Here is a 21,525-nt window from a genome sequence, read left to right as displayed (position 1 = left end):
AACACCTTCCCGAGGGCTGCTTCTCCTCTCCCCGCACCTCAGACGGCAGAGCGGGGAGAGCGCTCCCCGCCCCGGGGCGGCAGGCCAACAGCCACCCTGCCCCAGGGAGGGGGGCAGCTCCGGGGCGCACCCCGCCGGCCACAGGGCGGGGGCAGCCTGCGGCTGAGAGGGGGCAGCTCGGGGCCCAGCCTGGGGGCGCGGCGGGAAGGGGAAGGGCTCGGGGGTTCACCCCGCCGGGGACGGGAGAGGGGGCCCGTACGGGACGGGCTGAGGTAACCTGGGGGCCGCCCTGCTTGGGACGGGATGGGGAGGCAACAGGGGCTGCCGGGGCTCAGCGGCCGGGCAGAGGAGGGGGCCAGCCGGGCCCCGGGGAAGCGGCGGAGACGGCGGGCGCCGCCTCCGAGGAGATCCCCTCATCGGCAGAAGGGGAAATTCCGCCGGCGGGCACCCGGGCTCCAGCTCGCTGCCCCTCCCTTCCTCAGCCCCGGCCGCGACGGCGGACAGACCCCCCCCTCCCCGGGGTGCGCGCCTGGCGGGAGCGGGGAGGGGGCGCTCCCCCCCACCCCCCAACGGTCCCCGCCACGCGCCCGGCGCGCGCACGCGCACCCGCACGCGCGCACTGCCCCCGCGCGCCCGGGCCGCTCTCACCTCCTGCCGCGCTCCGAAGAACTACCCCGCACAACTGCCGCAGGACCGAGGCGGCTGCATTGCGCAGGCGCGGCCCGCGCCCCGCCCCTCCCGGCGGCAGGGACCGGGGAGAGTGTGCGAGCCCGGCGCTCAGCCGCAGAGGAGCGGCGGCAGGGAGCGGCGGCAATGTGCCAACCCGCGGAACAGCCGCACAGCCCCTCCCAGCAGCCCCCCCCCGGGGCCTGGCATCGCTCCGGCCAAAATCTCTGGGGCTGCACCCCCGGCCCTGCACTCCCGGCCTGCCGGAGCCCCCACAGTTCTGTCAGCCGGCCTCAGTGTCGCTGCGTGCCACGGAGGCTGAAGGAGCCACAGCTTTGTTTAAAATAATGCAATTCATTATTGATTTTTTGGGGAGTGTGTCTACAGCACGGGCTGGGGTGAGGGGGGCCAGGGTGCGCCCCATCCACTGCTAGAAGGATGGCGAGGAGGTCCCGGGGAGTGGCTGTGGGTGGCATGGGGGGTGATGGCCGGGGGCTTGGGGGACACTGGCCGCAGCAGCAAGAGGAGAGGGGTCCTGCCTGCCCGTCCTGAGCAAAGATCCGCTGCCACCAGTGGGCACAGGCCTGCATCCGTCACACCTGTGGGCATGGTGGTCCAGGCTGGAAAGGCTCAAGGAATGGTTGTGCAGGGCAAAAACTATCCATTGGTCCATTCCCAGTTGTACCACGCTGGGCCAGCAACGCCCTAAAAAGTGCCGGGCAAAAAACCTCCCTGCCAAAACGAGCCTCCCTTTTTCTGCCTGTTTTTCCTGACCCTGGAGGCCTGGAAAAGGCCACAGCCCCAGCGGAGTCCTGGCCACCTCGGGGTGGTCCCCACCAGCGACACGGGTGACGGCAGCCATCCACCTGCCCCAGCTCATCCCGGGCCCACGCGGCTCTGCCAAACCACCGGCACCCGAGTCTGGTCTCCCTTCCCGCGCCTCGGGTGGTGGCCAGAGGCCGGGAATGCCTCCCCTCCTCCGGCAGCGGCTTTTCCAGCCCCGCCGCCACGGTGCTTCCTTTATCTCCCCAAGGACACTTCTCGCAGCTTTCCCTATCGCCCTCCGCTCTGCTCCGGCCGATAAGGCACTGCCACCACCCTCCGCAGCATGGGGACATGCCACCGGGCAGGGCTTTGCCAGCTCAGGCACACTTGGCCCATCGTGGCTCTCCGGGCTCTGCAAGCCTTGCTCCATCGCCTCGCCAAGGGGAAGCACCCAATGGCACCAGCCCTTAACACGTGCTGTCAGTTCTGGCTAAAGCAAAGCCCGTTTTTGGTGCTAAGCCCATGGCGAGGCAGCATTACCCGCCTGGGAAGCTCAGCCTGCACCTCCCAATGCCCTGGGACATCCCACGGCACCCACGCTGGGCACCCAATGAAGGGTTTCACTTGGAGATGCGTCCACCTGTATTTGGGAGCTCATTTCCATGCATCCTCATGGCGGGGCCCATCCTGGAGCGTGTGTGTGTCTGTCTGCCTGTCTGTGTGTCTGTGCGTCTTTCCAACACACACCCCCGGGAGATGCACTGAGGCCAACAAGGATGAGTAAAAGCGCGAAGGGAAATTAAACATTTGAAAATTCTTCAGCCTAGGAAAGAGACTGAGGTCTGCAAAGTCCTGCACGGGGAGGTGGGTGGGAAGGAACCGTGTCCCAGCTCTTCCACTGTGTCCCACAAGCCAGGGGCATGGAATGAAATTAGCTGGCAGCGACTCTGAAGCGCAAGCAAGGATGATGTTTTTTCATACAGCACATTATCAAAATGTGGATTAGAGAGCACGGTGGCATCCAGGACGTGAACTTGCACTGATTAGATAAGGGCCAGCAAACGCAGGGATGTGACTGCTGCCTGGGGAGCCCCAGAGCCGCAGACAGCCAGAACCAGAGAAGTTATTATACCAGGGAAGCATAAATCTGCCACCGTCAGAAACAAACTCCTGAGTTAGAGGGACCCAGTACAGCCATTTTCCTATTTTTATTAGTGTTTGTGTGTGTGTGCAATTCAGCGAATACATCCTTCTTTCTTACATATGTGTTTATTACTTATATATGTTTTCTCCCTGATTTTGCTGCCCTTACCCACAGAGCTCTCCCTCCCGCAGGGGGTCAGACCCGCCTGTGCCGCAGGAGGTCTGGCAGCAGCCAGCTGGGAGACACTTGGATCTGCCTTTTTCCCACCGCCGGGAAGCATTTCCCTCTCACGCGGCTGCTGCGGTTAAGCCGGGTGGTGAAACACCTACCCAGAGCATTAGTTTAATGGACTGTGCTGGAAACCAGCCGGAAGGTGTGTATCCCATTGCTGTGTGTGCACAGCTCAGAGGACGGCTTTTCCCTCTGAATCACAAGCCCAGGCAGATTGCAGCTTGGGAGAGAAATTGTTTAACGAGCCCCGTCAGCAGGCGGCTGCTGTGCGGAGAGGATCACGGAGTTTTAAGGAGTCCTCCTGCTGTCTCAGACGCAAGACTTGATTTTTGAAGCACCTGGGAAGTAGGGAATGGTCCTGGGCAATTTAATCCCTAATAGAACCCACTGCACTTCAGTAGTGTACAATTCTTAGCTATGGGACTGTTTCTCTGTTTTCCTGTCTGTTTTCTAGCCTTATAAAGTTGCCCCTGATGCCACGTGTGTGTGATCCAACAGAGATCCATGTGTTACTCAGGTGTCAAGGTTTCCTGAGGCTGAATAGAGGCCAGGCACTGCCCAGGTTTCAGTTTGTGCCCACTTCCAGCTTGCCATCTCATTTCAGGTCTGACACACCAGTGTTCAGCTTGTCTCCAACCTCTGGCCTTAGAATAGAATAGAATAGAATAGAATAGAATAGAATAGAATAGAATAGAATAGAATAGAGTAGAATAGAATAGAATTTGGGGAATTTAGGGGACTTTGGGGATTTGGGTCTGGGTCTTTCAAGGACTTCCTTCCAGTCTGCTGGGACATGACTCCTTCTCCAGGACGCGGCCACACTGCAGCTCTCCCTCTCACTGGGAGGGCTGTACAGCTGCCAGGTTTGTTGGCCACATCAGCCCCCGAGAGCTGGGTCGGGGGCTCAAGGGGCTTGCAAGGGAATTGCATTTGGGTGCCAACCACCTGGGATGGGAGTCCTGCTGCAGCTGCCTGGAACAGGGGAGCACCCCCAGAACTGGCAGCTCATGCTGAGGTGGATCCCAAGGTCTCGGCCACCCTTTGCTCCTCTGAAAGAAGCAGCCTTCCAGCGAGCTGGAGCCGCATCCTTGTTCTGCGGGACAGTAGCGCTTACTATCATTTATTGACTCCAACTACTTGTCGTCATTCAGCTACAAGGTCCCAGCAGTCACACCAGCAACTGGCTCAGGTCCCACCTGTTTCATGCAGTCTCCTTCCCTCTGTGTAGAAAGGCTCCAGAACACCTCATCCCATTGGGAGGCAAAGGGATTCAATCCCACGGTCTTTACCCATGGATGTCAGCAGTCCCTGCAGAGACCCTTGCATTTCTTCTGCTGGAGGAGACTGTGACACTCCTACCTCCGCTGTTAGCCTACATAGGAATGGCAGTGCTAAAACAGCACAAGTGAGGAGGCCAGGATAAGCTGCACTCCACTCCTACAAGACAAAAGAGAACCACAGAAGCCTCTATCGTCAGTAATAAGCATCAAAGCAAAGCATCAAAACAATGCCACACACATAACTAAGCAGAGCTCTAAACTTCTCAGTTACCTGATCAGTTATTCCCAGTAGCAGAAACCTGACTTAGGATATTGTAATGCAAAGCAACAGATGTTGAAGAAGTGGTAAAACGCATTTGTGTGTGAGGAGTATGTGAAAGACCTGAAAAAAAACCCAGACCAAGGAGAGGATTTCTGCATCAGCTGCGTGAACCAGGCAGCCCGGACCAGGCGTCACGCTGCAGGGCCAGGATGGCTGGCAGCCCCCAGCCTGCGGTGAGGCTGTCTGCCTGCCCTGCTCTGCCACCAAAACGTAAGCTACTCAGATGACCCAAGTGTTGTAGCCTCACGGTCACTGACCTAAAATGGGCTTCAGGAAAACTGAGTCCTTCCAGAAAACCTACCTGTGAGCAGATTTGAGTCCTGGAAAAACAAGGCACAAACCAGGTCTCTCACCCACGTGTGTGCATACCTCCTGTCTCTTTCCTTTGTCTCCACTGACCGACACTCCTCATTCCTCCTGTGCCCTATGGGACAAATATACGGGACTAAGGTGGGGTATATACATGTGTGTGTTGATCTTATCGCCAATCCCTGACTGCACGCCGAGGACCAGCCTGCTGCCGCAGTGGGGCAGTGCTCCACCTTGGGCTGGGCTCCCCTCACTCCCAAGTGAAAGGGTGTTTTCCCTATGGGCTTTCTGCCCCAGGCAATGCCCTTCTAAGCACGGCTGCAGGGACGTGGGCTCCTCTGCACTCCAGCCAGGGTTGCTTCCATGCTTGCAGGGCCTCCTCCGCAGCCACTGTTATGATTAACTTCTGATCCCACGGAGATGTGAATCCCAGCAGCATCTTTCCCCATTTGGCTGGTGCCTTTGAAACAGTGACAGCTCTTTTAGAAGTCACGGCTCTCTCCAGTGCCAGCCCTGGCTTGCTCATCCTCCCCGCTCATCTGCTGGACCTCCCTCATGCTGTCCCCTGGTCATCTGTGAGGAGAAACGGGGACAAATGGAGCAGAGGAACTGGGCATCGGTGCAGAGCTCAGTGGCACAGAGACGTACAGCAGGAGACAGGATCCGGTTGCACATTTCACCACGTTCCTCACACCTGGATCACAGCTATTTTAAGCTGGTTTTCCATCTCACAGCTACATTTTGTGCTGCTGCTCCTAGAGATCAGACACTTCTCACTGGTCCCTTGGCAGGTCCTGCCCTGGGGTGCCGTGTTCCCGGACAGGGTGCTTGGCCTGGAGGTGGGGTGGGTGTGTGTCCCTTCTTGTCAGCTCTGCAGCCCTGGGTACTCCCAGCAAACCCCTGCCAGTGGGAAGGCCCAGCCTGCTTGCGCGGACGGAGAGAAACTGAAGCAGCTCCTTCAGTTCCTGGCAAACAACCTGGAGGCAAAATCCTCCCGTCTGTCCCCTGCAGCATGGCTGGACCGAGGATGAGTCTCTGTCCTGGGCACCCCCTCCTCTAGGCACGTCCCCACCTCTGCACCCCCCCTGCACCCCAACCACCCATGGCCCCGTCCCGTGGAGACCCCACGCTGCTGTAGGCACCCCAGTCCCCACCGGAGGAGGGGGGCTGGGACCAGCCCCGCAGGACACCTTCACCCCAGGCACAGGCGCACAGTGCGGGTTCCCTTGAGCATCAGCGGGGGAGGCTGGGGATACCCCAGCAGGAGTGGGGGGGGGGTGTGGGGAGATGGGGGTGGGTGGGTGGGGGTGCGTGGGGGGCCGGTGTGTGTGTGTGTGTGTGCGCCTGCCTTTTTGTCTCTCCGTGTGTCTGCCTGACTCTGTCTCTCCAGCTGCCCATTTCTGCCTGCTTCCTTCTGTGTTTCTGCCTCTCCTTGCCTGTGCGTCTGCGTGCGCATCTGTGTGTGTCTCTCTGCACGTCTGCTTGTCCCTTTGTCTGTCTGGCTCTCAGCATGTGTACGTGTGCGTCTTACCGTGAATGTGCGTGTCCCTTTTCGCGTGCCTGTGCGTCCGTCTGTCTCTTTGTGTGTGTGTGTGACCTTGTCCATCTGCCCGTGTGTGTTTGCGTGCTTTCTGTGCCCGCGTGCCTGTGTCCGTCCACCCCTACACATATACATCCCTCTGTCCCGCCCCGTGCCCCGCCCGCCGCCACAGCCCTTCAGCACCGCGGCGCACGGACAGCTCCCGCCGTCTCCCGCCGCCGCGGCCACGGGGCCGCGCCGCGCACCGCACCGCGCACCGCACCGCGCACCGCACCGCGCACTGCACCGCGCACCGCGCCCCCTCCCCGCCGCAGCGCCCCGCCCCGCGCCCCGCTCCGCGCCGCGCCGCGCCCCGCCCCGCCGTACATAAGCGTCGCCGCCGCCGCCGGTGCTGCTCCGCCGCCATGAGCTACAGCGCGGAGCCGGCGGCGCTGGCCGCCTCCTACCGCCACCTCTTCGCGGAGGCCCCGCGGCGCCCCGAGGGGGCGGCGGGCCGGCGGGCGCGCCCGGGCGCGGAGCCGGGGCCGGGGCGGGAGCGCAGCGCCGAGCCGCGGCGGGGGCGGGCCAGCGAGAAGGAGCAGCTGCGGGGCCTCAACGAGCGCTTCGCCGGCTACATCGAGCGGGTGCGGGCGCTGGAGGAGCGGAACCGGGCGCTGGCGGCGGAGCTGGCGGCGCTGCGGCAGCGGTCGGCCGAGCCGCGCCGGCTGGGCGAGCTGCTGGGCGGCGAGCTGCGCGCCCTGCGCGCCCGCCTGGAGGAGGCGCACGGGGAGCGGGCGCAGGCGGCGCTGGAGCGGGCGCGCCTGGCCGAGGAGACGCAGCGGCTGCGGGCGCGCTGCGAGGAGGAGGCGCGGGGCCGCGCCGAGGCGGAGCAGGCGCTGCGCTCCCGGCAGCAGGCGGCCGAGGGGGCCGCCCGCGCCCGCGCCGACCTGGAGCGGCGGGCGGCGGCGCTGCGGGAGGAGCTGGCGGCGCTGCGCAGCGCCCACGCCGAGCAGCTGGCACAGCTGGGCGCCGCGCTCCGCGCCGCCGCGCCCCCGGCCCCGGCCCCGGCCCCGGCCGGGCGGCCCGACCTGGCGGCGGCGCTGCGGGAGCTGCGCGCCCAGTACGAGGCGCTGGCGGCCCGCAACCTGCAGGCGGCCGAGGACTGGTACCGCGCCCGCTGCGCCCGCCTCCACGAGCGGGCGGCCCGCAGCCAGGAGGCCGTCCGCGCCAGCCGCCGGGAGGCCGGCGAGTGCCGCCGCCAGCTCCAGGCCCGCCTCGCGGAGATGGAGAGCCTGCGCGGCGCCCACCAGTCCTTGGAGAGGCAGCTGCAGGAGCTGGAGGAGCGGCACAGCGCCGAGGCCGCCGGCCTGCAGGTGAGCCGGGCGGCGCCGGGAACCGTCACCGTCCCCTCCCCGCGCGGGGTCCCCGGCGGCGGGCAGCGCCGGGCAGCTCCGCCCCGGCGCTCGCTGCTGTGCGGCACCGGGCATCCTCCTCCCGTGCAACCTGCCCCGGCGCTCGGCACCTCCATCCCAGCAACCTCCCCTAGTCCTGTGTAGCACCGGGCATCTTCATCGCACGCAATCCCCCCGGCGCTGCGCCGCACCGAGCACCTGCCCGCCGCGCAGCACCGGCACCTCCGAGCCAGCACTCCCCCTCCCCTGGTCCTGTGCAGCACTGAGCATCTCCACCGCCTGCAAAATCCTGCAGCGCGGCTCCATCCTCTGCAGCAGCCCCTCCTGCAGTTCTGTGCAGCGCTGGACACCCCGGCCCAATCCGGTGCTCCCCCCCCCCCCCCCCCCCGCCCCGGCACCGTGCAGCACCCAGCGCCCCCCCTATCCCGTGCTGTGCTGCACTGCATGCAACACCCCCCACCTCCACCCACCAGCACTATACAGCACCAACCCCCCTCTTGCCTTGTGCGGTGCCCACCCATGCAGGAGCAGTGCCCCCGCAGCACTGCGCAGCACCAGGCATCCCTGCAGCCTTCCTCCCACCCTCCCACAGCCTGCACAACAGATCTTGCCTCACCAGGGCATTGCCTGCTACCTTCACCCTTTATCCATAGGCAGAACCCCAGAGGGCAGGTTTCGGGGGGACAGGCAGGGCCAGGGCACTGCCTCCAACACCCCCGTCCCGCAGGAGACATCCCTGCACATGGCAGCACTGTTTGGGGCATCGCCCCATCCCTGCCCTGTCCCTTAAGGCTCAGCTCCAAAATTGCCCGCACATTCCCCGTTGTTGTGGGTAATTCCTCGAAGCTGTCTGCCCAGGCTTGGCCCCTTGCCCTGCGGCCTGGCTCTTGGCACCTGCACTGCAGAAATCGGAGCTCTGCAAACATTAAGGCTGAATGTGCAGCCAGATCCCAGCATCTTTTATGTCTGTGGAAAGAGTCATGTGGGGCAGACACTGAGAGCTCCATATCTCTTATTCCATTACCGCAGTATTACCACATTCTTGCTACAGGGAAACATTCATGATTATAATAAAATAAACCCTGAGATTGTTCTATTACATGGCTATTAAATGATCTGTGGTTTCTAAATCAAGCCGTTTCCTTCTAAATACTGAAACAACTGCCTTACGTCATACCTGAAGGACACTGTTATTTCACACCCGAGTAATGCCTTGTCGTTTTCAAGGCCAAATTTTGCCAGGCTCTCTAGAATTCATGACTGTAGCTCCAAGCTGCTTGCAATCTTCCTGAATAGTTGAGGTCTTCCTCAACAAATATTGTGGAAATAGGCAATATACAATATTTCCTGTAGTGGGTGAAAGGATTACACACGGTAATCTTCTTAAATAGTCTTGATGCCATGTGAAAAGAGGGATTCTGGGAACAACCTATCAATTGGGAAAAAAAAAAATGCAACTGGATTAAACAGCACCGTAATTGAAATTGCTTTAGCAACAGCACAGCAGCATTTTCCTACATGGCCCTCAGGATCTGCTTTAAGTGTGGTAATACTTAGGAGTCTTTTGAGCAATGTGCATGTGTAGCAGCTAAATAATTTCCCTAGCTGCAGCCAGTGGAAAAGGATGGAAATCTGTCTTAAAAGAGAATATTCCTATTGTTCGGGCTTTTAAAATGTTCCTATAGACTGCTAAAGCAGGGGCACCTCTTTATATTTGTAGGCTATCCAGTCAAATCTGAACCAATGTGTGAGAGCTTTCCATGAGGGGACAGGTTTGCAATGGTGTGGGGAGGGGGTTTTATTCAACCAGCTGGCGGAGCTGGGGTGTGGAAGAGAGGTACAGACAGGGTAACAAGGACAACCCATTTTTAAAGAGCATTTTGTTCGTGCAAACTGCAGGCAGAGGGAAGGGGGCTGAAGGCATGGAGGGTCAGAGCAGCAAGAGTGGGGCTGTCCCAGGGCAGGGTCACCCTGAGTCCCTCCCTCCTGTCATGGCTCAGCGCAGCAGCAGTCTGGCTGCGTCGGAGCTGAGATTTTAATCTGTACTGCACGTCCATGCACATCCTGGGGCATTTCAGTTGATGCTCCAATGGTCTCCTTGAACCCTTTCCCATTGCCCACTCTCACCTCCGAGGCACAGCTCCATGCAGCTCTCTTGCTGCGGGAGATGGTCAGGGCAGCACAGGTCAAGGCAGAGACCCCAAGGATGGCCCGTAAATGCCCCACAACACAGGATGCGTCCAGCTAACTTGACTGTGAGATGCCCTGTGCCGCATTCAGGATGAGTTGGCACTGCTTCTCCGAGGGTCTCTGCTCCGACTGGGCTCACTGCGTCAGGCTCAGCGCAGCTCCCTGCTCCTTGGGCAGCTCCACATCTCGTGGCTGTCTCTGTGCACAAGGAAGGTTATGCAGGACACAAAGGAGGGGACAGGATGGGGATGAGGACAGGGATGAGGACAGGGACAGGATGGGGATGATGTGGCAGGACAAAGCTCGTTCGCTGGAACAGAGGAGCTGGAAACAATCGCAAAGGCCCGGCTGTGGGAGGGGGTGTGGGAGAGCAGACGTTGGCAGTGGCCATTGCAGGGCTTTGCAGGCAGGGCTACACCATCACTTAAATGCAAACTGCTTACTCATGCCTGCTCCAAATCACGCTCCTCCGGTGGCAGAGCAGGGCGGCCAGCAGCAGAAAACTATCTGATTGGGAAGATCCCTATAGGAGCGAGTTTCACTGTGTTCAGGCTGCTGCTTAGATACCTAGATGCATGTGGGAGAAAACCAGGCTGCTTGTTTTCTGACAAAGAAAAAAGAGAAAAAAGATTAGTCCCTTTTGTTAGCAGGTGATCTGGCCTCGGACTCCTCCACATTGCAGGTAGAACTGGATGTAGCAGCCATGGCAGGGCAAAGCTGATGGAAAGGATGCTAGAAGGACATCATTGTCCAGCTGAGCACCCTAGCTCTTGCAGGGCAGGCCCCTAACTCTGTAACCACCCCCAAATCCCTGCATTCAGAGCCCCCCACCCTGGGGCTCTGAGGCATTTTCCGGGGAAGGCATCAGACTTCCCCTCCTGGAGCCAGTTCTTCCCTCCTGCCCTGGCAGCACCACCTCTCCTTCCACCACCCGGACACATGTCCCAAGCCTTCTTAAGCCCCCCAGATGCAGACTGCAGCCCTTCTCCAGGCACCCGCTTCAGCCGTGGGCTGCTGCAGTGCTGAGTGCTCTCGCTTGTCCCGTCCCTGCTTTGACGATGTTTAAGCCCCAAACTTCCCGTCCTTCCCCAGCAGCTCTTCCCTTCCCTCTGTAGCAGTCTGGCTCATCCCCTGCAGGACTGGGGGCTCCACCACTGCACTATTTGCCCCCCCTGTCTCACAGACCCTGCTGCAGATGGGAAACTATATAAATCCATCAATGTTTAAAGCCTCCCCCCACCACGCACACTCACGAGCCATGCCCAGTGCTCTGCCTGCTTCTTCATCCCTGTTAGCGTGAGATTTCATGGTCCCAAGCTCCTGGTGGGACGTGCCATTGTGGACCAACTGCCCATTGCAGCTTCCCTGTCTCCATGATGGGCAGAGCAGAAAACCTGTGGGAGAGGTCCCTGCTCCAAAACATGGCCCTGTGCACCCTTGCCTTTGCAGGACACCATTGGGCAGCTGGAGGACGACCTGCGAAACACCAAAAACGAGATGGCTCAGCACTTGAGGGAGTACCAAGACCTGCTTAATGTCAAGATGGCCCTTGATATCGAGATAGCTGCCTACAGGTAAGGCTGCTCCCACCCTGCTCTGCCTGGCCACCTCCCTGACCCCACCAGGCTGGGATATTTTCAAGGGCCTGCAAAATATCTGGGTACACACTCCAAGAACAACACCATCGTGTTGCTCATCTCCCCTGCCTGGACCTGCCATGCTCCTGCTTGGGGAGTAGCCATGGCTCCATGTCATGCCTCAATCTAGCAGCCGTGAACCGTGTCCCCCAGCCATCCCAGAAGCAGTGGTTTTTAATGGGGGCAGTTGGGATTGGAAACTTGTCTCTCTTGCAAAGTCAAAGTAGATGCAAAAGGCAGAGTCCCTCTGGTTTGGGGTTTTATTTTTCTGGTGTTTCTGGAGGGAGAGGAGGGAGCTGGTCTCATGTACCCCATATCGCAAGTGCTCCAAAAATGATTGACCAAAGCATATGATTTTGAACCAGTTTCATGGTGCAGTGTGACCTGAGCCAGTGTCCACCGCAGGCTGGGGTGATGGCCTGGAGCGCTTGGACTTACTTGCAGGTCACAGCATGCCCTCAAGCTTTGCAGATGTTTCATGTGAGATGTCCCCAGACTAACCTCTTCCCTTGTGATGTGCTTGCAGGAAGCTGCTGGAGGGAGAGGAGACCCTCTTCAGCATGGGAAGCGTCGGCCTTTCAGCACTCAATCCCCTCCCCAACCCCACTTACTCCTTCCAGCCAAGAGGCTTTAGTTCCTCTACTCTGTCCTTCAAGGAGGAGGAGCAAGGAGAGGTTATTAAAGTGACCTCTAAAATATCAACCAGCAGGGCTGAGATGATTGAGGGGACCGTAACCTCTGCCAAGAAAAGAGGGAGATTAAACCTGCATGAAGGAATTGTTGCGAATGCAAAAATGTAAACGCCAGGACCCCATCCGTTTTGCATTTGAGGGGGAACAGTCTCCACTCGGCCTTTAAATTGCCCCTCCGGGCACGAAGCCACGCTGGGCTTGCAGGAAGCCCCCCTTAGAAACATGTAACCCCCCAGGGACACCCACCTGGGGCCAGCTTCCTCGCGGGTCCTGCCATGCGGAGGCCGAGCTTGGCAAATTGCTCCCTTTTAAATGGGGCGGAAGCACAGGCAGGTAGCTAGATGCATGTTGGTCGTTGTTGTGGTGGCACAGTGGACTTGTAGCACCCACCATCCCTCCCTCCCTCCTTCCCTCCATGGCAGGTAAGAGGGAGCCAGCTGGGACTGCTCCTCAGCGGCTCAACATGTTTACTATAGCTAGTTTCAAGGCTACAGACCTTCATCTACTACCCAAATCCACATATAGCTAAACTCTTCCCCACTCCTCAAGCCGTAGCTGTCCACTTTTAATCACAGAAGCACAGAAATAGCCATACTGGACTGTAACCACACCTGACATCTGGTCTATGAGCCACTTACATTTTAAACTATAAGGAATGTTCATTTTTTTTGTCCTGACAACTCTGGTTTTCAGCAGCATTAGTCCAGCCAGGCGCACGGAGTTTGCTAGCAGGAGGCACAGGGCAGGGAACCAGTGCATTGGAGGTGAAGGCACCACCATGGCGCGGGCCGCAGCACCTCATCTGGTGTTGCTGGCGCCGAAATGTCAGGGTCTGCAGGGCCCCTTGTTTTGGCTGCACCATTGTCACATGAAAACCCTGCATTCACATTAGCATCGTGCCCCAGCCGGAGCTGGGAAGCTGCAGGACTCCCGAACACCAGCCCGCAAAGCATCCTTGTCTCCGCTCTAACTGTTCCAACGTGTGCCAAATTCAATATAGGATTTACAACCATAGGTTTCCTTCAATGCCTTAAAATTGCCAGCAATCGCTTTTGCAAGAGCCGGAGACTCTGCGTGTGCGTGTGTTGCGTGTCAGTGCCCTGGCAAGGTTATCATCATGAGACCTTACTGCCCTTGCGGTGGTGCCAGAGTAGTTCCTGGAACCAGCAAACCGTTTGCTCTCACTCTTTCCTCTTCTATTGTAAGGCACAAGTTAATAATTAAAAAGAAAGAAATAGTTATGTGGATCAAACCGAGCTGTTTTGTCTTCTTTGCTGCTGCTTCGCCTCAGGAACGCACCTCAGTGTCTGGCCCGCAGCCGGTTCGGTCCCCAGCAGTCCCTCTGGTCCCCTGCAAAGAGCTTGGTGTTGGGGTGTGGCTGCCAAGCTCTGCTGCTGGGGCTGCAAGGCAAGGCTGGTCCCACCGATGGCAGTGGGGCATGTCTGGGTCTCACCTCCAGGTGCCTGTTGTGGTGGCCCTGCTTTGTAGAAGAGTTCATGGCCAGCTGGCCGAGGGAACAAGGTCTCCCATGGCCGAGCACACCCTCATTTGCTCAGAAAATGGACTTCGATTTGCATCACACCCCTGACAATTTGGTCCCAAGATACCTGCCATTTCTCCTCCACCCTGCCTGCATGCTCAGGGGTTAAAAATAGCCTCTTTGTTTGCCTTCACAAGTGAAGATAAAGCGATTTACACAATGGCAGATGGAAGAAGTGAGGGTACACCCACCTCCCAAGTAAACCCAGCAGTCAAAGGTGCCCGTAGAGCTGGCATGACCAGCGCTGGCTTGTATTCAGAAGATGCCCACGCTCTGCCTGAGATGTGCCTATAGAGGGGCACACGGGAGGGCAGCGGGGCGCGGAAAGAGCACGGGCAGGCTCCCTGCTGGGTGGCCCTGCCTGCAGCACACTGTCCTATTGCCTTCCCGTTCCTGCCTTGTCATGCCACGTCATGGCATTCTGCCCCAGAGCCCCAGGGACTCGGTGTGACAGTCACAGGCTTCTGCGCTAGCGCTGCAGGCCAGGAGGAGCGCAGCCACTTCACTTGACCCTGCCACACTGATAACCTCGGGCACGATGCCCTGGTGAGGCTGCTCACCGTGCGGTGATGCAGCCCTACGGGCAGGCAAAGCAAGGGGCACCTTGTGGAGGCAGGGGAGGGGACTCAGGGCATGGCTGGGGCAGTGCATCCCATCAGCAGCCCCCAGCAAAACAGTGCAGAGCAAATCAGGACCCCCAGGCAGAGCTTGGGGGGGCCAGCACCTGCAGAGTTAAGTCCAGAGCACTGGCACATAAAGCAAGGGTCATCCAACCTCCAAATATCTCCCGGCTCAGCAGCCAGTTAGGAAATGCAAACACACAGCGTTTCTCCCAAACCATAGGGGAATAAAAGGCAGATGTGACTGTGCAGCTAATGTAATATATTCTGAACCTCAAATACCCTCCAGCGCTCCTTTCTTTCTGTCCCTTGAGTATAAGCAGCCTGACCTGTTCTTTATTCCCAGCACAAGCCTCCGTCAGGATTCCTGCTTGCTCAGCTGGCTGGATGCTAGCAACAAAGCTGGGAATTTTATGTTGGTGATACCAATGTGGAGGGGCTGCAGTCATGGAGGGGACAAAGGAGCCAGGAGGGGGACGAGGCACTGTTTTGGAAAACGGCTGCTTTGCACGGGCCGGCTCCAGAGATTTCCTGCATTTCTGGAGCTTTGCAGCGTTTTGGTGCTGTCTCATGGTGTTAAGCTCCAGATGAGGTAGAGGGGCAGCAGAGAGGGAAAGGACTTGGGCATTTAGGATACACCAGAAAGGACCAGGCTGGATTTTAGATTACCTTATGGTTTTGACAGCCCCTCTGCTGGGCACTGTCCCTGTGATCTTACAGGATGTGAGGTGCCAAGCTTTAATTACCCTGATAGCAGCAAGCGACTGACCAACCTCACAAACACTCTCCCAGGACTGAGGGCGAGCGAGAGCCCTTGCAGGAGGGAGACGCATCGCTTTCCTGAAAGAGAGAGCCCAACCACAAGTGCTGTGCAGCAAGGGAGGAGCTCCCAAGGGGGGCCAGGGCTGCCCTCAGCTCTGCAGCAGCCTCCCAGCTACCTGTGTCCAGCCTCTGCCCGCAATGCCTGTGCTGTGGGACCCCAGCATCCCAGTGCAGATGCAGCCCCTGGGGAAAGCTTGCTCTGGGCATTTCCCGGGCTCAGCCCATTTTGGCTGCAGGATCAGAGAAGGGACTGCTTAATGCTCAACTCAGGCACGCTGAGCCCCATCTGCCCAACTCCTGCGGGCCCCAGGTGGCTGCTGCCGTTGGGCGAGAAGCCTGAGCTCATTGAATGCACGGTAACATGTGGCCCCTTCTTATCCTAAGGGAGGCCCATGCCCACACTCTCCTCATCTTTAGAAGAACAATGACAGCAGAGAGGGCTAGGCCTGGCTCAGCACGTTACCAATACTGACCTCCGGCTATCTCCATCCAGGCCTCCTTTTCTATCACTATCTTCTTCAGGGTGACTCCTTTCACCTGCCTGCTTATATGCACCAGGCAGCTTCTACAGTGGAGCACTAAGCTGGAACAGGGCAATAAATCCTCCTTTGTGGACCCATCTGGGTTAAACACCAAGGCTGCCAGAGGAAAGGAGTGAGTCACGCTGCAGATGCTTAAAGATTTATACCTCTGCAGAACCTCGACCTCTCAGATAAAAGGCAGCTGCGGACACAGACTGCACCATCAGGCAGCCATTTCTCCATGATGCTGCGTTGCCTTCATCTTTATGCTGGGGAGAACTCCAGCCTCCACAGAGGGGTGCAAACTCCCACCACAGGGCTTGCCAGTTGTTTTTTTTCCCCTGGATGGAGACGCTGGCCCATGCACCGTGCAGCTGTGCTTTGGGGCTGCCTGGCTCTGCTCATTTTGTTGTCACGTAGGTGAGATGGGACAGTCTGTGCAGGCTGGGATGTTGGCTGGGGCAGGCCTAGGTCACGCTCCTGCTGCTCCAGTGATCGAAGAGGCTTGTTCCCATCGTGATCCTGGAACCAAGGGTCCTTCAGCTCTGCTGGAGGTTCCTGCAACAACTGTCTGTGCTGAAATGTACAGCTCCTTAAAAAGAGAGTCGCTGCACACGAGAAGTTTTGCTAATGACACTTGTCCAGATGCTGGAATTCATTAAAGAGTAAGCCAAAGAAAAAGCAGCCAAAGAAAAAAACCCAAACATTTTCCTTTGGCAGGAATGCAAACATCTCCTTTTCCAGACTGGGGAAGAATCCTGTCATTCAGCAAGAAGGAATCAATAGGCAATTCAGAGCAAAGTCTCTTCCAGCACCTTTGGCTGGATCCATCCAGCTCTCTCCTTGCCAGCTCTTAGCACAGAGACCTCCTCAAGGAGAGGAGCTTCTTCCCCCAGTGAGCGATCCACGCAGAGCTCTAATGCCAGCAGCCGAACAGATGCATCTGAATGATCAAATGTCCACACCAGTGGCGTCTGACACTTTAAAGCAAAATTTATATCAAAATAGCATAAGCAATGCCAGCTCATTCATGCAAGTCTTTGCAGGCATATGGGAGTAAGGATCACTTGGCAAATGCAGCATAACATGCAAACAGGGCGCTGCTTGGGGTGGGGTGAGAGAATGTTTATCGATCCTGTTCTGTCCCAGCAGATTCCAGCTGAACCAGGAGGGCTGCAGAGCTGGGGTCTGCAATTATGGGGACGGGGGGATGCACTCCTACAGCTTGTGCACACGTCTTCATCCAAAACCCAGCTAAACCAGAGAGGAACCTGCAACTCTGCGACGAATGATTATATCCTTGTTAGAGCAGGATGTACCGCAAAGACACTCTGCTGCCCAGAACCGACCGCTCTGTTGGAGCTTGGTTGTGTCCACCATAACGCAAAGAAGGAGCAGTGTTCACACTAAACACAGACATAGCTGCTTAGATGGAAGGGAAATACCCAGAAAATTTCAGAGTGCAGTTCCAGAGCCCCAGGCACACATCCACTTGCTGCTCATAGATGGGAGCAAAGCTCTTGTGGTGCCATGAGTATCAGTTCTGAAACAGCAGAGGCACCAGAGTCTGTTCCTATTGCAGCAGGGTCAGCTCAGCTCCTTTGCCTCCGAATAGCGAGGCAGCTGCTGGCTGCCTGCATCCCAGAGAGCACAGGAGACATGAGCTCCTGGCTCCCCTATGCCCAGAGCAGCCTTGCAAGTGCTCTGACACACATGTAGTCATTCTCTGAGATGGCTGTACGTGCACAGACCCGAGTGTGGTCTGTAAGAACAAGCTGTTTGGAGATGTCATTCAGAAAAGCTGAGGTCAGACTGAAAAACGCAGTTTGCACTGAGTCTTAGAACATCATTAAGTTTAAGCAAATTTTCAATGGAAATGCAAAAATCCCCCAAGCCCCAGACACAAGGTACCTCATTAGCAAATTCCTAGTCTAGCACAGAGGCCTGAGAGCTATATGAATAAGAATGCCTGGCAATGCTTGAAGCAAGCCAAAATGTTTCAGCAAGCCAAAATATTCAGGCTAGATTCTTAAGGAAGCAAGGATTATAGGATCATACCGTGACTGAATGTTCCCTTTACCCCCTAAACCCTTCCCCAGTCATTTTTTATGCTCATCAGCTTAACTTCAGCCACATTTGAGAGAGCTGAAGGTCTCAAAGATACCAAACTCCTCCAAGTTTCATACAAGCATGTGCACAGGTGAAATACACTCATTGACTGAAAAGTTGAGCTTCCCTTACTAGACAGCAGAAAACCCATTCAGAGGGCAGAGGTTATGAATGCCTCAACACCAAGGCAAGCTTCACTGTGAGCTCATTTGCAACCAAAAGACAACACTGTAAAAGCAAAAAAAAAACCCCAACACCCCAGAATGAAACAAGGTGGGGTTTTTTTTGGTTTTTTTGTTTGTTTGTTTGTTTTTTAACTGTTCACCAACTACTTGTTTCTTAAAACCAGCTGAATCCTTTTGGTTGAACTTCTCCATGGATAACAAAATGAATCCACTTGCAGCTGGAACAACCTGCAACACAACAAGTTCAGCCCAGATGTTTATCACTTGGCAAAATTTTAAACAAGTAAAAGTAAAGTCGTCAAAAGAAACACACTTGGTTGCTTTGGTAACAGGTACTGTTAACCAGTCCTGTCATACCTGCATTCACGAAGGGGATCTCAATAGTAGTCTGTTAATTGCCTGCCCTCACATACCCAGCAGTAGCATGGAGTTTACACACACAGCACGTTATAGAAATCATTGCTCTAGATGGACAGAGCTGAGAAGCAAAGAACTCGGCTCAAGGTCATGCAGCAAGGCAAGGACAGAGCTGAAAAGAGAATGCAGGCGCCCCTGCGTTCAGCTTACCCGCTCACGCAGAGGAAGACCACCACCACTCCTGTTCTGTATGTTGTGGCACACAAATAATCTGCTGTTTTATTGCCGCTAATAGGTGAAATGTTCTCCCATGTCCCGTGAGGAAGAAAAAGGAGATTGCAGGTTCTTGCGAAGAGCGTTGGGCTTCTCACCTGACAAGTTCTTACCTTTCAGTCCCAGGTATATGCAAGAAAGGACACACTGGTCCATCATTTAACATAATCACTTCTGTCACCACAAGCTACAGAAAAGCACGCTGCAAGCAGTGTGCTCTGAGCACACTGTGGTATCTTGAAACGACTGGTTGCCTCCCAGCACCACAGGAAAAGGGCTCCAAAGCAGCTCTCCCAGGAACACACTAGTTTTCTCAGTCTTTGCCAAGTCCCCACCACCCACTTTTCTACTGTTAATGTTTCCCTTGGAAGAAAACAGACATTTTAAGTTTTCATTTCCAAATAGGCTAATTTTACCATGCAATTAGAAAATACAAGCTCTCTTTTCCTCTTTGGGAAATCTTTCTTTTGCAGATCACTGCTGCTTTGACACAAATATATTGTTGTTATACTAAATCAAAACCTAGTAAAGATGGTGATACAGCTCCAGCAAGAATTTTGCAGCTGCAGGGCAGCCAATCAATATTGCATTTCATCTCAGATGGGATTACCATTTATCTCTCAAAAACAATTAACTTTGACCTGATCACTGATGAAACCTGTATCTATGGCAACATTCTGAAACTTCAGCACATGTAAATATCCGTTGGCTCATTCAGCAAGGGTCTCTTAAAGATGACACGAGTAAAATTCAACTTATGATCACCTTGCTTCTTTTCTTTGTGCTGAACTAGTTAGGGTTACAGAGAAAAAAGAGGTAGAAAAAACAAACAAAAAGCAAAAGTGATGAGAACGCGCCATTTGCAACATTCTCTCCATCTCTCAGCAAGTATCTATCACAGCAGAACAACTGTATTTTAAAGTACCTAAACATTCAGGATGGCACCTGGTGCACTCTATTGAGCGTGCAGTGTATTAGAAGATTCATGTGGACAACTTGACCATCTCCCTTTAAAAGAAAGAGATGTAATACATAAAAACTCCTATGACTCTGTTAATAGGCTTGCTCTCAACTGCTGGAGTGAATCCTCTCCCCTGCCATTTGTATGGAGCACCAATTTCATAATAATGATACCCCACACTGCAGAAAAGAGAAAACAGAAATGCTAGGCATGTAATTTTAATTTGTTAGTGACTGTTAACATGTATTAACATAAATCATTGCACATAACGCCTGATGATTCCCTGAAAAGAAATTCAACACAGACTACTATTAGACAAGCTTGAATGATTTTTCAGTAAAACTCATTGGTTGTTTCACATCTATGGAAATAGGTGTGAAGGGTTCTCTCGGCTCATGTGTGCCACAGTCTGGTGGCAATGCAGATCAAGGCTGGGTGCAATATTGGTGTTCAGAACATAAACGATAGTTACACATTGCCATCGCAGTGCCCCTCCATTTAGAGGGCTCAGCTGCACATTTCACTGGTCTCTTGAACCTTATCTTCTTATTACACTAAATCTGTATTAAACACAAAGAAAACAGGCAGAACGTAACCAACATGACTCACTGTTCATGACTTGATCGTAGCTTGATTCTGCATTTATAAAAACTCCTTACACTAGGGCTCACCTTCTCCTCTTGCTGGGAATTAGCAGATCTGTAAAGCAACTCAGAATTATGCTGCAGTGCAAGTAGTATTTAATTAGGATCTGTGTTAGCCATGACATTGCTAAGTAGGTAACCAGAAAATAAAACCACAATTATTTCATCAAGTGAAGAAACAATAGCGTCTGTAAAATAATGAACGAGTCCAAGCACACCTTCCCTCACTTCCAGAGCACGAAGCTGGCTCATCTCCCATGAGGGCAGAGATGCCATCCCATAGACGGCCTGTTGTTACAGAAGCTCTTCTATCATCAGGACCAAAAGTGACTGGAGGCAAGCCAAGGTTAAAAGGAGACCAAGAGAAATAAAACAGCAGCAGGAGAACTGACAGAAGATTGGCACGTTTTAAAGTAAGCAGACTGATTATCTTTATGCAGGAAACCACACAGCCCACAGATCAGCCTTGGCAATAGCCAAAGGTCACCCCTGCTGCATGCTGATGTGCCCCAGGAGGTACTGCAGGCACTGGAGAGCAGATGAAACATCAGTGCCTTCAGGGTATGCTTTAAGGTGAAAGAAAGCAGAATGTTGAGCCAGGAAAACTAAGCTAAGAATATGCTTTCTGAAGGCCAGGTGAGGAAGAAATAAAGAGAAAAGCGGACAAATGGGAAGTAAGAGGTCACTAAGCATTCATACCAAAATACCACAGGCAACAAATCTTCAATCCTCCTCATTAAGCAACTGAAAGAATGAAGTAGGAAGTCTTGGCCTTCTGCATTTTAGTTGGCATGTGATTTACCCTACAGAAAACCTCTTTTTAAAGGTATGCAGAAGCTCTTTTTAAAAAAAAAAAAAAAAACCAAACAAACCAGAAACTGACACTGACATCAGAGCCAGTGGCAGCATAGTCATCTTGAGGCTATGCAAGTCAGCAGTATCCTAGAATGACATTAATTTGAATTAACTATCAGCTTTTATATAGCTGTTAAACTTTGCAAATAAGTCCTTCTGTAGACATGAAGTTCAAGCCTGGATTAGGGGAGAATTTGCAATGTAAAACGTGATGATACTGCTAACTTTTTTTTAAGTATAGAGCTATACATAGAAAACAAAACCATGAGTGATAATGAAACAGGAAGTGGCAGTATGAAGTATACGAGCCAGATGCCTTGCATAAAGCCAGGACGATCAGAGCGGCAGAGAAAGATCCGGTTCACAGGGGACTTGATAACAACAGCCATAAACATGAATGAAAATAACCTAAAGGTGGCTCTGACAAAAAGATGTACGTATTGATGAAAAAAGAGGTCTTGTAACTACATA

General features: G+C 55.0%; 1 protein-coding gene across 1 annotated transcript; it reads left to right on the top strand.

The window, feature by feature from the left end:
- Positions 1–6,661: 6,661 nt before the first annotated feature.
- On the top strand, positions 6,662–12,275 carry INA (internexin neuronal intermediate filament protein alpha). Its single transcript, XM_050899287.1, has 3 exons — positions 6,662–7,609; positions 11,288–11,412; positions 12,002–12,275. The coding sequence occupies exons 1-3, from the start codon at positions 6,662–6,664 to the stop codon at positions 12,273–12,275; spliced, it is 1,347 nt and encodes a 448-aa protein (XP_050755244.1).
- The last annotated feature ends 9,250 nt before the right edge of the window (positions 12,276–21,525 follow it).

This window comes from Gymnogyps californianus, chromosome 6 (assembly GCF_018139145.2).
Source record: "Gymnogyps californianus isolate 813 chromosome 6, ASM1813914v2, whole genome shotgun sequence".
Taxonomy (NCBI): domain Eukaryota; kingdom Metazoa; phylum Chordata; class Aves; order Accipitriformes; family Cathartidae; genus Gymnogyps; species Gymnogyps californianus.
The sequence above is the reverse complement of the archived record's forward strand: the minus strand, read 5'-3'. Positions and strand labels throughout refer to the sequence as shown.

Excerpts from the sequence above, each read along its gene's own strand:
- INA (XM_050899287.1), top strand. The coding sequence starts at position 6,662 with ATGAGCTACAGCGCGGAGCCGGCGGCGCTGGCCGCCTCCTACCGCCAC. Across the intron at positions 7,610-11,287 it reads CCGAGGCCGCCGGCCTGCAG|GACACCATTGGGCAGCTGGA; the intron begins GTGAGCCGGGCG and ends TTGCCTTTGCAG. Across the intron at positions 11,413-12,001 it reads ATCGAGATAGCTGCCTACAG|GAAGCTGCTGGAGGGAGAGG; the intron begins GTAAGGCTGCTC and ends ATGTGCTTGCAG.